Source organism: Channa argus, chromosome 6, assembly GCF_033026475.1.
Source record: "Channa argus isolate prfri chromosome 6, Channa argus male v1.0, whole genome shotgun sequence".
Classification (NCBI taxonomy): Eukaryota; Metazoa; Chordata; class Actinopteri; order Anabantiformes; family Channidae; genus Channa; species Channa argus.
The window spans coordinates 16563915-16580150 of record NC_090202.1 but is presented as its reverse complement, the minus strand read 5'-3'; the positions used below and the strand labels follow the sequence as shown (position 1 = coordinate 16580150).

The 16236-nt window shown below is 37.8% G+C and overlaps 1 protein-coding gene across 12 annotated transcripts in view; it reads left to right on the top strand.

Annotated features, from left to right (window-relative positions):
- Positions 1 to 16236, top strand: part of gramd1bb (GRAM domain containing 1Bb) — a 101950-nt gene that overhangs the window by 25970 nt on the left and 59744 nt on the right. For 6 of the 12 annotated variants that reach the window (XM_067506540.1, XM_067506537.1, XM_067506538.1 and 3 more), the window contains exon 2: positions 14028 to 15244. The exons of 3 other annotated variants lie outside the window; for them this stretch is intronic. In XM_067506540.1, coding sequence (XP_067362641.1) covers positions 14835 to 15244 — 410 coding nt within the window. In that variant the 5' untranslated portion in view covers positions 14028 to 14834. Of the gene's footprint in view, positions 1 to 5075; positions 5378 to 14027; positions 15245 to 16236 lie in introns of those variants that run through there. 3 more of the 12 variants (XM_067506547.1, XM_067506556.1, XM_067506558.1) reach the window with 3 other exon arrangements.

Below are 16236 nucleotides of genomic sequence, written 5' to 3'. Positions count from 1 at the left end.
TGCTGCTTTACAGCCTTTAGATGAATGAGTGAAGATCTTTAAAATAGTGCAGATCCAATAAATCATCTTCTGAAAACATCTGTTATCTAGATTCATGGTGCTATATTCAAGATAATAATCATCATATTTTCCATTCATGTATGCAGAGTCATTTCAGAACAGATTTTAAATATAAAAACATGTGGTATCCCTGGACCAGAAAATGTTCCAGTAACTAACAACTCTAAAGTGCAAAATGCACATAGACATATTGAGCAGTATCGCGCCTTGGGGAGTGTGATTTTCACTGCTATGACTTCACAGTTTTTCACAGAATATTTTCAGCATTGTGGAGACAACAGATTGTCCCTGTCTGAAGACTCAGATGCATGCTGCTTTTTATTCTTTTGCAAAAAAGAGTCATTTAACATATTCACTCACTCACTTTTTCTCACTTTTTCAAAAGAAACTGAGGAGCTGAAATCCTATTGATTATTTGTCTGTCCGCTTGATCAAACAGTAAGCAGCCACACACCCTGAGGTGCTTTACTCTACCTCTGTGTCCCAACCCACAGCCTATTTAAGATTTAAGGCCTCTACATGCTAACGGCTCCCATTATAGAAATGGTATAAGATCAGCCATGGTGTTGAGTTTAGAACACTATGAGGAAACTCTGGCTTGGCACTGGACTAAATAGTATAATTTGCTTTTCTACCAGATGAATCACAGCTGGTCCATCTGTTGCAGTGGGAGGCCATCACATCCAAATGTTACTTCACCATAAATTTCTCCAGCTATGTTGCTTGTGTCACCAAAACAGGATGTAATACATTTGTCCTTGTTTTGTGTGGATACTCATTTGAGCTCTTCACGTATATTCTAGTCACAAAAAACTTTAGATAAATCACATATTGGCAACAATATTTTAATTGTAAGGCATATCGAAGGCACTGATATAAAGAATTATCTCGTTACTGTTTTTGTTGTAATATTGTTAAATGATATAGGTCATTCGTGTCAAGTAGCTAGAGAGTTAGTAATTTTAAATAATATTATTATAATTTCTCTTTCCTGTATCTGGCTAGATGTTAACATCTATTTGGAGTTTTGCAACTGCAAATTTAGTAGCTGCCGTCAACCAGAGAACTGCTCACACAGTGAATTACCATGGTAACCTTACAAGCCAGTGTAGCTATTTTTAATTTTGCATTTATTTTTAAGAATCAAAATATGAATATGGATTTGGAAAATTTCTTAACTCATTCAACAAACACGGTCATATTATGTAAAGCTCACGCCTTGCAGCTTTTAGACAGATTTCAGATGTTTTTCTGCCAATAAACCTAAATATATTTGTAGTAGTTGTACAGTCTATGGATGACTGCAAGGCTGTCAATAAATGTGATGTATGACCTGGATTTGTGTCAGTGTTTCATCAGCACTTTTACACTACTTGTACTGTACTTGTTAAATTAAAAGATATACAGTATTCTTGACTTATATAGCAATATTTACAAAGTCCAGATATCAATATGTACACTATAGTAACATCTAATGGTAACAAGTTGGAACTGCATCACTAGCATTTAAATTTTTTCCTCCACAATATTCTCAGCCATTATTACTGTGGCAATGTCTTTGCAATGTGGCAAAAAAATCAAGTTGAGTGACCGTTGCTCTTAAGCTGCTCCTGCTTCCTGTGAATTTCTGAACAGTGTCACTGCTTTTGAGTCATCCTATGTGCATATGGAAGTAGCTGCTTGTGATTTCCTGTTGTTTTGTTCCTTTAATTTTTCTGTGTGGGTGGGGGTGATCAGGTCCCTATACATATAAGTATATACGTATGAAAATAGCACTACTTGTGAAAATATCTGTATTTTTAAGAAAGATAATAAAAACTAAAAGTGTCTTTCTATTCATTCTCTTCTGCAAACAAGGAGTATCACACAAAACAACATCAATGCATGCAACATACCACTGAACAAACTTTAATAATCAAAGCAATAAATTTAGCAGTGAGCCACCATTCATCTTCCCATTGTTTCCATAGAAACCAAGCTAAATTGTCTTTACCGCACGCCTACTCAGTATGTTTATTACTTCATACCTTGTACACAAAATGTATGTGAGGGAGTTTATTTTATAAATGAGTGTGGGGGAAGGAGGGAGAATAGAGAAGAACAACTACACATTTCTCTCTTTACGTTTTTCTGGAGCTGCCAGATGAATGTGATGTTAGAGTTTATCACAATATCTTAACCAAGATTGGTTCAAAGCCTGAAGATTGTGTGCCAGTTTTAGTCTTTGTCCATCTCTCTCTCTCTTTTAAATTTTCCCTCCTTTGTCAGTTTTCTTTCTTTTTCACTCAATCAAAGACTCATAAATGTATTAAATTGTACATAGTGGCAGAATGCGCAGTGTACAAAGCAATATAGGGCAGTAAGTACTTTATGGCAAGAGCCGTAGACCCTAAACAGCTTGAATGCATTATATCTAAAAGAGTTTGGCTACCAGCACTAAAACTAAACCAAAACTCAGGTAAAGTTTATTCTTGTGAGCATCATTCATCATTAGTATTTATTGGTATTGTTACTCTTACCAATGCTAATTAGATAGAAACTGAACAGGCAATTTTATTGTTAATTTCTATGAGAATAAATGACACACTTGAAGTGAATCTCATAGTGATCAGTATTGAAACTAAATATGACAAGTCCAGCCAGACACATGATGTGTTGTTATGACAGGGGATGTACAGTACAAACTAATCCCATTTAATTGTATACATGTCAGACTGTGGACAAATTAACAGAAATACCCTACAAGGCAATGAAATTTATTCTGTAGTTAACTTTTTGTCAGGGGGTTTTGACAGTACAGTTTTTTAAAGAGATCCTTTGCAGTAGAACTTTTGGATGTGTTTGAAGTACATCCTTCATTCATTCACTACTTGCTATAAAGTAGACACTGAGTGTTGTAGTTTGCCCTTTGAGGACCTGAAATGTGATCCTTGAATAGTTACCCGTTTAGGTCATCACTAAGTTGTTTAGAGTTGCACCACGGTAAATTTGGGATCATTAGAAGCACACTACTTGCAATGGATACTAACTTTTGGATCATTGTAGTAATTTTGGATGCCACTCCAAAGTTATTTCTCACAAAGTTGTTTCATATTCATAAAATGTTACTCTTTTTTTGTCCACCTTATCTGTAAACACAGCAGCCACTTTCTGCACGTTAGCCAATGAATAACTGAGGTGGGCAGTTACGAGTTCATGAGTTGTCCATTTGGCAATAAAGCAGTGTCTATGGGAGTTTAGTTAGTCACCGTTTACCATTAACTAAGCTGTCACTTCACATTAAATCAGCAGCACTGTGATTTCCTATTCCTCAAAGCACTGAATCACTGTAACGGCACCCTTTCTAAGTGTAATTGGAGTCTTATCAAACAGCACCTATTCCAGGCTGAGTATCCAAGTCAAGGAAATGTGTAGCTTTTAATCTTTAAAGCGTACACTTGGACTGCAGCACACAAACATGGGATGTGTAACAATAAGGTAATTTACACAGCGAAAACCAGTACAAATCCAAATGTAAGATGAAACACTTTTGAATTCATGGTAAACTTTGATTTCTGCTTGTTTAAAGTATATAAATGTCTTTGAAGGGCTAATTTTAGTTTAATAAAAACTTATAGTTTAAAAAATAATGCAATTAATGCCTATTTGTGTTCTCAGTAGATCAGGCTTGTTGAAGTCAGCTAAAAGCCTTATTTTTAAGAGACATGGGAGATAAATTATTCCAAATAGCTAGAGGGGGCAAAACAATGGATGAACTGCATGATATATTAAATTAATCTACATGGTAACAAAGCTCTAGTCAGACATCTTTTTGTAACAGTGAATGTGTTGATTTAATCAGATGATAAGTGTAGATCTGTCTCTGTCTTGTCTGTCGCACTGTATTTTTCGCTCTCTTTTGGTCACTTTCCCATCAATTGAAACATTGTTCGGGCTCAAGAATCCGCAAAATGAGTCATCTCTTCACAACAACAGCCTTTTAGCATGCTCCATGCACAAGGCACCAGAAAAAGTCACACTCCGAAGTAGGGAGGTGTGGAAACACAAATACGTTCTGTAAACAAGCATACAGTACAATCACACACTGGCAGACAGACTGCCCACACCGTCTGTCTGAAATCTTCAACTCTTTGTTCCCAAAGATGTGGTAGGTCAGAATTTATGATCTGTGACATAACACGTGACACCGACTTTAACTTTCCCACTTTGTCATCTTTTAAAACTAGTTAGTTTCTGATGAAGGTCAATTTGTGCGAAAGAGGACAATATGAAAGTTAGATCTATCTGTTTGCATTAAAATACCTCATGGAGTCTCACAATGAACTTGAAAGGGACACATGGACAAAGGGAATGGAAGATGGCCTGCACTTAATGTAGTTCTTCACCGTGCCTGTCATTCACTCATTCACACATCAATGACAATAGTCTGACCCCACTGGGAACAATTTGGTGTTCCCTTGCTCAAGGACAGTTTGACACACTGTCTGGACAGGATGAGATCAAACCACCAACTTGGCAGTTGGTGGAAAACTCTCTTTGTATCTTTGGATTAGAATTTTGGTATTTCTTTACACTGGAATGGCATCATCAATGGCAATCATTTGTATTTATATTGTATTGTATTGTATATTTATATTCTATTTATTTGTATTTATAAATTCCATCATTTTATTGGAATATGTGTTTACTAGCCCCATTGATCTGTGTTTCAACAATCTGTATGATGTGATGGCATAAAACAAAATCTTCCACACTCATGAATCCAGCAAAGACAATAATTGGTAGTTGTCCTCCAACCAAAACAAAGAGTATTTCTGGGTAAACTCCCAGTCCCTTTCTGGCGAATGAATTTAAAAGTTTGGAAGACCTCCCTCAAATACAGCATTTAATACTCCACAGATACCAGAAGGAATTTTGATAAATATTAAATCAAAAACCGGGTCGATCGGGAGCAACATTCAGGCCACTAGGAGGTTAAAAGGAGGGAGGTCATTTGTGGTGTGTGGTCAGACACTGATAGGTCCCTGCTCAGTGGTCTGCTTTCTGCGGCTCTCATCCGTGAGTAACGGGCAGCGGTTCTCCGCCTCCGAGATGTACTGATTTGAGTTTGTTGTTCCGCCGGGCAAACGTCGACTCCACCGGATGTTTTTTAGCTGTCAGAATGGATGGAGGACCGCGCGTAAAGTTGTCGTCCGGGACAACCGGGTTGTCGTCCGGTTGTCGTCAGGGTAAAGTTGTCGTCCAGCTGTGAGCTGGACGACAAGTGTGACCGTGCTACACGGACAAGTTCGTGGAAGTTGGCGAGGGCGGGCGGAAGGTAAGATACACCTCAGACACGGATCAAAGCGAAACGAAGTTCACTACTTTGTAGGTGCTGACAGTAGACAGTAGGTTTGCGCTGTCAAACTGACGCGTGTTCAGTCACTAGCAGTTTAACAGCCAAGTGAAAATGCAGCAGGCTAATTTCCAACTTGTACGTGCTCACTGGTAAAATAGCTGCGTTGGACTGGGCTGAGTATTTTCATTTTCTCAGCAAACGCATAAGCCATAATCCGGAGTGATTGTGGACTCTAAATTCCCGCATCGTTGTGAGCCAAGAGCTCTAATGCACTCTGCTGTCCGGCTCCTGCTGTCCTGTCTGACAGAGATGCTGCTTTGTGTGCATCTACTGACTTTACTAAGTGTAAAACACGTCTACAGCATTTCTGTAATATGACTTTTCAAAGATCAGCATGTGTGGAGGCCTACCTGCTCTATGGACCAGCTGTGCCGAGTGCTTTTCTATTTTTAGCAGAATGATTAGAAGTATACAATATTGGATACTGTTGATACTATTGTTAAATGAATATTATTACTTTTTTATTTTTAGTTTGATGTGTAGTTTGTTTGTATACTTCTATTCCGTATGTGCTTCCTTATCAAATATTTATTTTACTTAGAAATCATCACGCATCAAGATCATATTGCATAACATAACTTGATATACTAGGCAAACTGTGTTTGAACAAATGGCTGCAGCATCCAAGTGGCTGTCTTATTTACAGTAAGACATTGTAAACAAAATGCACATGCTGAAGTGTGTAAAAATGTATTAGATTTTCCCATTTTCCTGTGTTTGGAAATAACTCCTCTATATATTGCCACCTTTGTTTGTAACCACATAGACAAGGATCCTTTTGTGAACTTTTGATCAAAGCAGACATATAAAATTACTGAGCTTTGTAAAGGTTCACAGACCAAAAAGAGCTGCATGGTCACATAATTTGGGCTGTTTTTTTTAATGTTTAAAACACGCCTATAGCCAGGAAAGGTCTTCCAATTCTTCCTGTGAATATTTCATATCAAGTAAAAGAAGTTGGTCTGTACGGGACATTTTCATAATCTATGTATTGATATAGCCTCTTTTGCTTTGGGTGCATATTTGAGAGCTGTTGACTACTGCTAAATTTGCTATATACATCTCTTCTGTACATTGTGCTACACCCAGGAAACTAGTGACTGTACTGCTGTACTTGAGATTTTGTGACTGAGTTAAGGCCTGTAAGTCACATGGAGCTAAACAACTACATGAGAGCAGTTAGTACACTTAGCCAGCCCCCTGTCTGAATGAAACCACTTTGAATGCATCTCACAGTCTCATCTCCCAGTTTCCGAAAGCCTCTCTTCTCAGCTGTTTGTGACAGTCAGGCCTGGGAAAATGCCTCTTAACCCCACAGGAAATGACAGTTGGTGAACAAAGCAAGCTGTTGCTCACAGTTGTCTTTACCTCAGGGTTTCTGTCAATAAGGTAGTTTAGATAATGTTCTTCAGGGTGATTTGATTTAGTTTTGTCTTTTTATGCATAGTTTTGGTAATAGACTTTTCACTATACTACAATTTAAACTTACTATCCACTGTGATGACCCTGAACTTAAGGGATAAGAAAAAAGGACAATAAATAAATAAATAAATAAATGTACGATCTGGTATTCAACCAATTACCTTTAATTTAAACACCATTGATTTTGAAGTTTGTTCACAGTTTTGCCTTCTCAAATGTGTGGTTTCTATGAAAAAGTACATGGTGAGGAGATATGTTTATTTCTTTTTTCCCTTGTACTTTAGGTATTTATGTATGTAAACCGCAGAACTGATTAGGAATTAGACCTGATCTATATTAGAATTAGAAATCTATAGGTTTGGGGGGTTTTCTGTAAAATCAGCAGATCAGTGCTAGACAATATGTTTCATTTGTACACTAGCCTTTGATTCATAATTAACAATTGTTTACATTGTTTTAAAGGCTCTTTTCTCCCCCACATGTTATTCTTAAAAAAACGGTGGTGTAAAAGCTTTTTGTAATAATTGTTAATTTGTCTCTACACCACATTATGCCATCAGATGGAATATCTGAAGGGAGAATTACATTTATTCATAAATGAAGTGCAATAAGTCAGTTCTGTGCAACCGTGACATTTTTGGGCGTTGGGAGGTATTTACCAAATTATGAGAAGTCTAAGCTGTGAGCATGGATCAAAACATTGGCCCATTTCAATATGGATCTCCAAAAAAGACACGTCCTGTTTTTACAAGTTTTGTTCTGACAGCAAGGGCTGGTACATAACATCCTGGAGGAATCTGCCAATTATTTCTTAATTTTGGACAAGAGTTGCTTTCATTTCTTCAAGACCCTTAAGCTTTAATCAGAGTTTTAGCAATAGAGTTGTAGGCCACTAATACAGAATTAATGTAGCATGTTAGTGTAGCCACAGGGAAGAAACATACACATATAACTCATATTAGCAACAAGGCAGCATAACAGATCCACAAACATTAGAATGTATTGTTAGAGCTTCATTAGCTAACGTCATTTATTGGTTTCTAATTGCTTTCATAAAAGTGAAACATAATTGCAAATCTTTTCAATGTGTACATTAAAACCAAAAATTATGAAATGGATTAAATGCCTAATCTGGATCATCCAGCCGGATTGCTGTTCTTCTTTACTTAATTTTTTCAAAATAATTGTCTGTTTTATAGTTTGTCTTTTTTCTGACAACATCTACTAGGAGTTAATTGAGACAGGTTTGTGCCCCAATTTACCAATTGAGAACTACTGTATGAGAAAGAGGATGTGACATGCATCCTACCAAAAAGATTGAACATTGCCAACAAAGTAAGCAGTAGTAAAATCAAATGACGCATTATTCCGCAACTGTATAGCCTATTTTTCATTAGAGTAGATTTGTCAAATCTTGATCAGCACTATTCAGTTGCAGGATTTCTAACCTCAATAAAAATGAATTAATTTGGAAGCCAACTGAATTCAATCAGTCTGTTTTTGGATGCATTTCATTCAGTTTGTGTCAACTTCCTTTCATCATAGTTGTGACTCATTTAATCAAGAAGCATCTTTGCTATGGTATCACATAATGTTAAACACTGTTGTGTACTTCACCAAAAAGCTTACCCGTTTCCATGTTATAACAAGATGGTTTTTAAAAGACACCATGTTTGAAGACGAACATGGATTTTGAACAGTACAGCAAGTGCAGACATGGACTAAGGAGAAGGAGGAAGGAGCACTTGTTATCGTGAGGATCATAAGTCTGCCAGTTTAGATTCAAAAGGATGAAGAAGTCCAGGAAGAGCTTCAGACATTTGTGAAAAAGTCTTGTGGAATCGTCTGTTAGCATGCCTTAAAGCTGTTAATGCAACTTTTATGCAAATAATAAATGGCAAATATGACTCATGGCTGTGAATAACATTGCTACTGTAATAAAATTTACAATGAAACCATTTTACAGCAAATAACTTCCCTGACCAGTAAACAGCACAGCAGCAGAGTCGGGCTCCACAAATAGAGTGGCCAGTTTTGAATGCAGTCCTTTTCAGCAGAATGTGTTCCTTCATTCCACTTAACAGCCAGTCAGTGTGCAATCAGACACCAGTCTGACGGGAGTGTTAGACTGATATATACCATAGATTAACACAGGAAAGGGAGGAGGTAAGATGTGTTGAGGCCTGTTATGTGGGCACAATTAATCACCTCATCTCAGCAGCTTAGTGCACAAAGTATTGCTTCATCTGTACTGTAACAATGTTGTACTTCATGAGAAAATGTACAAGTTTTGGTTTTTGTTTTTCTTTTGTTTTTCATTTAACATAGACACCACATATTATCACTTGCATGAAGAAACACTAAATACTGAATCACTAACTCATCAGTTGGAGTTAACAAGGTAAACTTTGAACACTTTTTTGTTGTTGACTTTGTTTGAGATTAATACTACAGTACTTAATGCTTTTTCCCCTGTGCAGACTCGTATTATGAAATGTGCCTCATCTTTTGTGTCCCGTTTTTTGTGCTAGTGACTTTGGTTTTTGCCTGTCTTTGCCAGCACGCTCCTTATTATGCATAGGCAGGTTACAAATATTTGACATGTTAATATTATATTATTTTATTTGTTTTATTAAGTTGAATTTTTGAGTTGCCAGTGGAGCATGCTTCCGCTTCTTAGTTTGCCTTTGGGAGTTTATTTTGCTTTTATTTTACCAAAACCCCCTCATTTAGAGCATTTATATGGACCACCTTTGGCAGGAATGCTGATTTCTTAACTGTCATGTAAACAGGAAAACTGGTTTCAAAAATCATAGTAGAGTATAGGGTAGATTTCTCGTAGAGACACTATCCACGTAACCAGATTTCTAATCAGCTTTCTCCAACAGCACCTGTGCAGAACAAAAGCTGCAGACAGGACAAGAAGCTGAGTGAAAGGCAAAATGAGGGAGAGATTATTATGGAGTGATGCCAGCTAGTTTTTTAAGTCCACTTAAAGTGTGACTGAAATAAAACCTTGTAGAAGTCACTTTCCAACACGGATTAATTTGATTTGGACAGTGCTGTGTAGATGCGTCTCTCTCCCCTCTCAAACACAAGCACAGCAAAAGGGGAAAAAAAGCTATTTATGGCACTGCATAGTTAAAAATATGAGCCATGTTTCCAAAACAAGTCCGAGGTGGAGGAGAAATCTGATTGGTCTTGCCTTGCTTAAGTTTTGCACAAACTTGCTGATGCTCAAATTACTTCCTCCGTCACGGCACACAATCTTTACAGTTCTGTTTCATGGCATCCACTTAGTAAAGTATCAGGTGCATTGATGAATAATTAACTGTTGTATGTTGAGCTTTCCTGAAAGTTTACTGGACATAAACGCTATTAGTATACAGAGGATTGTTGTTTTATATCAGATTTAATAAATAAAGTTTTGCACTGTTACATTGGTGATGTGATTGTAGTTCATCTGTGCTTTGACAGAGATTGTCCACTTCTCACATGTACTACGTGATTACATAGCCTTGCAAAGAATTAATTTGACCATTCAGAACACTTTAAGCTGCATTTATTTTTGCGAGCGTAAATTTAATCCGCATTAAAATCCCCGCGTAATCTCCCCACAGTCTTTGACATTGTGCTGACGGGGACACAGTGCTAAGAATAGAGAGGCAGGAAACAATAGAGCTGAACTTTGATGGTCTGTAATGACGCATGAAAGGCAAGCAATCACGTGGTTGTTTTTTTGCCATCACTGTGATGGAAAAGTATGGCCCAGCTGTAACAGCAAAGTTACCCTGTGGTAGGTCCATCTGTTGACCCCACAGATGTAAGCATTGTGCAAAATGTACAAGACACTCAAAAGTATGAGGGTCTTTCCTTCTGTTCACTTTATTATTTAATATTACATTGTGCTACCACTGCACAGGTGTATCAGCACAGCTACTCTGCAGTTTTTCACAATGTTTCTCTTTTCAAATAAATGACTGTAAGAAAGTCAGTCACCAATTTCTTAGTCACATCTCATAATATGAACACATACAAATTTAGGGCTTTGACTTGAAACAACACCCCTGTAGTGTGAGTCATGTCCATGTTCTCAGTCGTATCCCCTCCTCGCCTGAGTTGAGCCCAGCTATGCCAGAGTATGACCTGAGGCTACTAGAACGTGTCAGACTGTAACAAGAAAGACTGTCTTGCCATGATTTATGCATGATGTTTTCGCACTTCAACACCCAGCCTTCAGGTCAGGGTTTGTGTTGTCTCTGTGCATATGGGTTTTTGGGAGCAAAAACCACACCATGGTGGAATAGGCATAAATATTTTTTGTCTGTCAGCAGTTTCTTTGCTGTTTAATAAGATAAGATACAGTATTTGATAAGATACAGTATATTATCAGCCACAACATTAATACCACAGGGGGGTTTAAATACTGTGGCAGCCAGGGGTCAGGGTAGGGAGTTTGACCAGTCTGTGGCTGCACAGCCCAATAACGGCATTCTGTGATGCAGTGTGTTCTGACACCAGCATTGAAGTCTTCCCATCTTATTCCCTGTCCACTCTCTACAAGCTGATTGGCGTAAAAATTAAGCAATGAGTTCATATTATTTTTAAATAAATAATTGTTTCGTAAATAATTGTTTAGGTTTAGTTCAGTTTTATTATTCTCTCTAATAGATGGAGAGTTGTAGTAGAAGAATATGTTTTTAATATTTGTAGGTACCTGTTTTATTTGAATTTAAAGGAAAGAGTAACTAATATGAGTTTAATTTTGCATAGGCATATAGTCCTTTTAAAAATCCCGGGGTTGTTGAAACTCACACCATTAATACAAATAAATGTCAATCTTATATCACTATTCTTGTTCTTATTGCTTGCTGCTCTTGCTGTGTGCAGAATATTTAGATAAGCACTTAACAGGTAGTAACAATGACAGAATAAAACACAATAAACCTAAGAAGTAGAATGGCCACTTTACGCTGTGAAAGATTGTGTTCTTTTAGTTTCTGCACTAAAATAAATAACACAAACAAAAATAGATGAGCTTATCTGCTTTAATTTCACCAAGAATTGCCTTTTTAGCGCTGACCATTTAACAGTTCAATAGCTTAAAGACAAATATTTGTAAATGAAGCTATGCTGGCGTAATCAAAAGGGAACCTGTAATATTCAGCTTGGTATCTCTGACACTGATAACAATGTTTGAGTTACAGTTTTTCCTACAAAGCCTAAACTCGGTGATAGAAAAATGAATCGACTGCCCTGAATAATTACTAGCTGACTAGCATGTCTAGAGAAACTAGACATTTCAAAGCTATTGAAAACAATATATGTTTGCAAGTACTAAAACTCTCCGGTCAGGCTTTGTCAAACAGCACTTCTTTTAATGCTGTAGCATTTGATCTGCAGTACTCTGTATGTCCAGAGAGTTGATTGCACATGATGCTCCATCAGAAATGACTGATAAGGACACACACATATTTGAACAGGTTGACCACCTGGTGTCTTTACTCACTGTATTTTTAATAGAATAATTTTTTTCTTTTTCTGTACATTTAAAACTTTCTCTTGCATGGTGTCAAAATGACTTATGGAGTAGCACAACTCCCCTATAATTAGCCCAGACCCCCTCTTTTACTTTTAAACCAAAGAACACACTCTTTGTCAACCTGATATTTCATTAATATGCTGTTGACAGTACCTGTCCTGTGGCTGTAGTGATACAGTAGGGTAAATATTTGTACTACAACATTTATATAAATCACGCATAAAATGACTCACAATTACATGGCTTACAAAACATTAGTATTGAACACAAACACAATGAGGGGTTTTTTTGTTTTATTGTATCTTAGCAGTTCATTTGTTTGGTCTCATGGTATCTTCTGTAGTAGCATTACTGATCTTTTCAAATTCTACTTGTATTATGTCCCCTGGATCATTTCTAAGGTCACGTCTTACTTTGTCTGTTGCATTTGAAAAATTTCATTTTCATGTTTTCCTCAAGGTGAGGTTTTTGCATGCTTGTGTTCCTCTCCGATTCTGTGCATTCCTGCAGATACTAAACCAAGAACACTTTCCACATTTCTGATCTGTTTATTCCATAACATCTTCTATAGAAAACATATTGCTTGTCTCTTTCTTGCTGTGTGATTGTGAGTGCGAAAAGGTGAATGAGAAGGAGTGTGAATCGCTTTGTACCAATAACGTAGAAAAGTGCTATATAAGTGCAGACCATTTACCATTTAGTGTTTCCTCCAAAGTGATGTATGACTTTGAAACATACTTTCTTAACTTTTAGGCCAGATTACTAATTTAAAATAAACATTCTATAATACTTCTCAACAAACAGGATATACTTTTATTTCATTAGGCACAAAACAGTTCCCCCTACTATTTGTTTGTCACAGGTGTCCAGCTGAAAAAGCCATATGTAAAGATTGTAGTGATGCTAATGACTTAGGCTATGAAAAGAACACAGTTGGTTGTTTATTTATTATTAAATTTGTGTTTGCTGTATTTTGATTTGGATCTCACACAAGGCTGTCACGCAACTCTGACTGCATGCTTTGTTAGTTTTTATGCCATGGTCTACTTCGTTTATTTGTTCTTCTGTTTGTCTGATAGTTGCATCTGTAAAACTGACATGTTAAGGGCTAAAGTTGTTGTGCTTTTGTTTTTTGACTCCTGAAGATGGCATCACTCTGGTGTTTACACTTTATTCACATATCCATTGTGACAATAATTATGATCCATTCAGTTTGTCAGTAACTGGACCTATGATTTGTTTGTGGTCTCTGACAAAAACCATAAAGGTGTGTGATACATTTAATGCCGGAAAGGAGATTGATAGATTCTAGCTGGTGCATGGTGGTGGATAGGTAGTGTATATTTAGTAGATCAGAATGTGGACGTGTGTGAATGTGTTGGTAAATCTCATTATAAGTACTGCCTGTCTTCTGTGGATCATTATCATGTTATCTGATTGTGTTTGTGTGTACACCATGTCTGCTTTTTTTGGTTATCGTGTGTGCGTGTGTTTGTGCGTGTGTGTGTGCGTGTGTGTGTGCGTGTGTGTGTGGCTGCTCAACTTGGTCATTACCCTCAGCCTTGCCTGTGCCTTGCAGTCCTATCACCTCCCTCTAACCTGTAGGCGATAACAGCGTGGAGACAGCGACGCTCTGGGGCACAAGACGGACCCACAAGACAGCCCTCATCCCCCAGCACCATACCAACAGTGTCTTCTCCTGCTGCAGCAATGCCAAAAATGTAGCTTTGCAACAACCTCCCAAACCTTTGTGGAACATCAGCATTAAGGCTCAAAGACTGAAAATTGGTGCCTTTTCATTTTAACATTAGCAAAAGCAGCAAAGGTAATGGCTTTAGAAACTCTGAAAGTAGCAGAGCAAATGCTGAAGTGAGTGTGTGTGTAGCTTGACCTGCCAGTCCAAGGGGAGGACCAGCAAAGGAGTTGTGTTACACACCCTGACAGGCCTTATACATGTTTCATCTGCTGCTCTCAGAACAGAAGCCCCCTTTGTTATCTAATCCAGCCCTCTTCTTCCCAGCCTGAGAGACTGAGTTTACTGCCACAAGACTGCTCTTCACAATCTGTCAGCCAGCCACTGAACTGATACATATCAACCGACAATTGAAGAACTGCAGAAGGACTTTGTCAGACCCAAGATATCTGCTATCAGAACCTCTTATCCAATCATTCAATCCATTGGTGGATACGATTTTAAAATAACAAGACAAACTGATGAGTGTGTGGGAGGTTCACCAAAGATTTTGAAGGATCAACATAGTGTTTCATCTGTTCAGCACTAAACCTAAACTTTTCTGTTGCTAGAAGCCCTTCAAGCTGCAGAACTGCAAAATCTGCAATTTTGGTAACTAAGGATCTAAATATATTGTACTTCCAGAAATACTTGGGAGAACTAGTGATCTTGTCAGTGCTATGAGTGACACTCTTAGGCCTCCTTCGCTCCAGGTGAGCATCCCAATTGATGCTCCGGCCTACTCAGATGGAGGGAGCAACGCTGTGTCAGATGGCTCTGTACGATCCAGTTCTTCCACTCCAACTCTCCGCCGCAAGCGCTTCAAGATGCGACGCATGAGGAATGTGCCCAGCGAGAGGGAGATCGAAAGAGGACGCCTGACTGATGGTCATCTCACGGCCAGATCTCACTCTGGCTCCAAGGAGTACCTCCAGCTGCCTTCCATTGAGATTACACCCTCCAGTGATGAAGACGCTCCCTCTTCCTGGTCCAGCTGCTCCACACCCAGTGCCTCTCCTCGCCGGAAGCGTTTCCTCTTGAGGAAGTGGCTGAAGGTCCGAGAGAAGAAGGAGCAAGGCAGTGAGAGCAGGTATACTTACCTCCCCACATTTCCCTCTTCTCCCTACATCTTCCCTAATACCACCATGCTGCTTCAAGGCTCCAGCCACCTGCATTTTTGTGGTTTGTCACTAACTTGAAGAGAGCTAAATTGATGTCAGTTCAGGTATTTTAGTAAATGTAATACTTAGACTTCTGTTCAGCTCAAAGGATCTGTTCATTGTTCGTAGTTCAGTGCTTTTTCAACAGGAAGCAGCTTGCGCACAATGTAATACAAGAATTAGTTATGGGAATGGTTTTCAGGATTTTTTTAAAACAATTTTTTAAACGTTTAAAACAATTGATGCTAGTTTAGTTATGCACATGGGGCAACCCTCTTAAAGACCACTCCAAATGAGTAATGGTAGCAGAAAGTAGAATTGGTAATTAATTCCAACATTAAAACAGGCAATGATGATGTGTTTTTACTGTTGACGGCTAGAGTTGTTAAAGTGTAGGTTTAGGTTTCTCTTGAGAGAAATGTAAAGTTTACACACAGCTGCTAAATGGCAAAGTCTGCCACACTCGTTAGCAAGACCGGACTCAGAGTACAAAGTTAAAGTTAGCAGAAAGATGCTTATCTTGATAGAATAAATACATACACTAGATATTATGTATTTCAAACAAAGGACTCAGGAGATACAGTACCATGGGGTAGTAAAAGAAAGGTCATGAGACTTACTAAATCAATAGCTTTCCTTCTCTTTAATGCGTACTTGTGAGATACTGTATAATGACATCTGAGATACAAGATCATGATGGCACTAGAGGAAAGGTCACAGGGTATATATAGGAAATTGGACCTTTCAAAATGAAAGAATTTTAACATTTTAATTAAAGTGGTTTTTACGTTGAAACACTGAGAAATTGAATAGCATTAGCTGATAAAAATAACACAAGATAAAAAGTAAAATTAATAATGAATGCCCAAAAGCGCTTGTACTGGAATATACTATAATCTAAAGTAACAATTTAAAGCAAGTA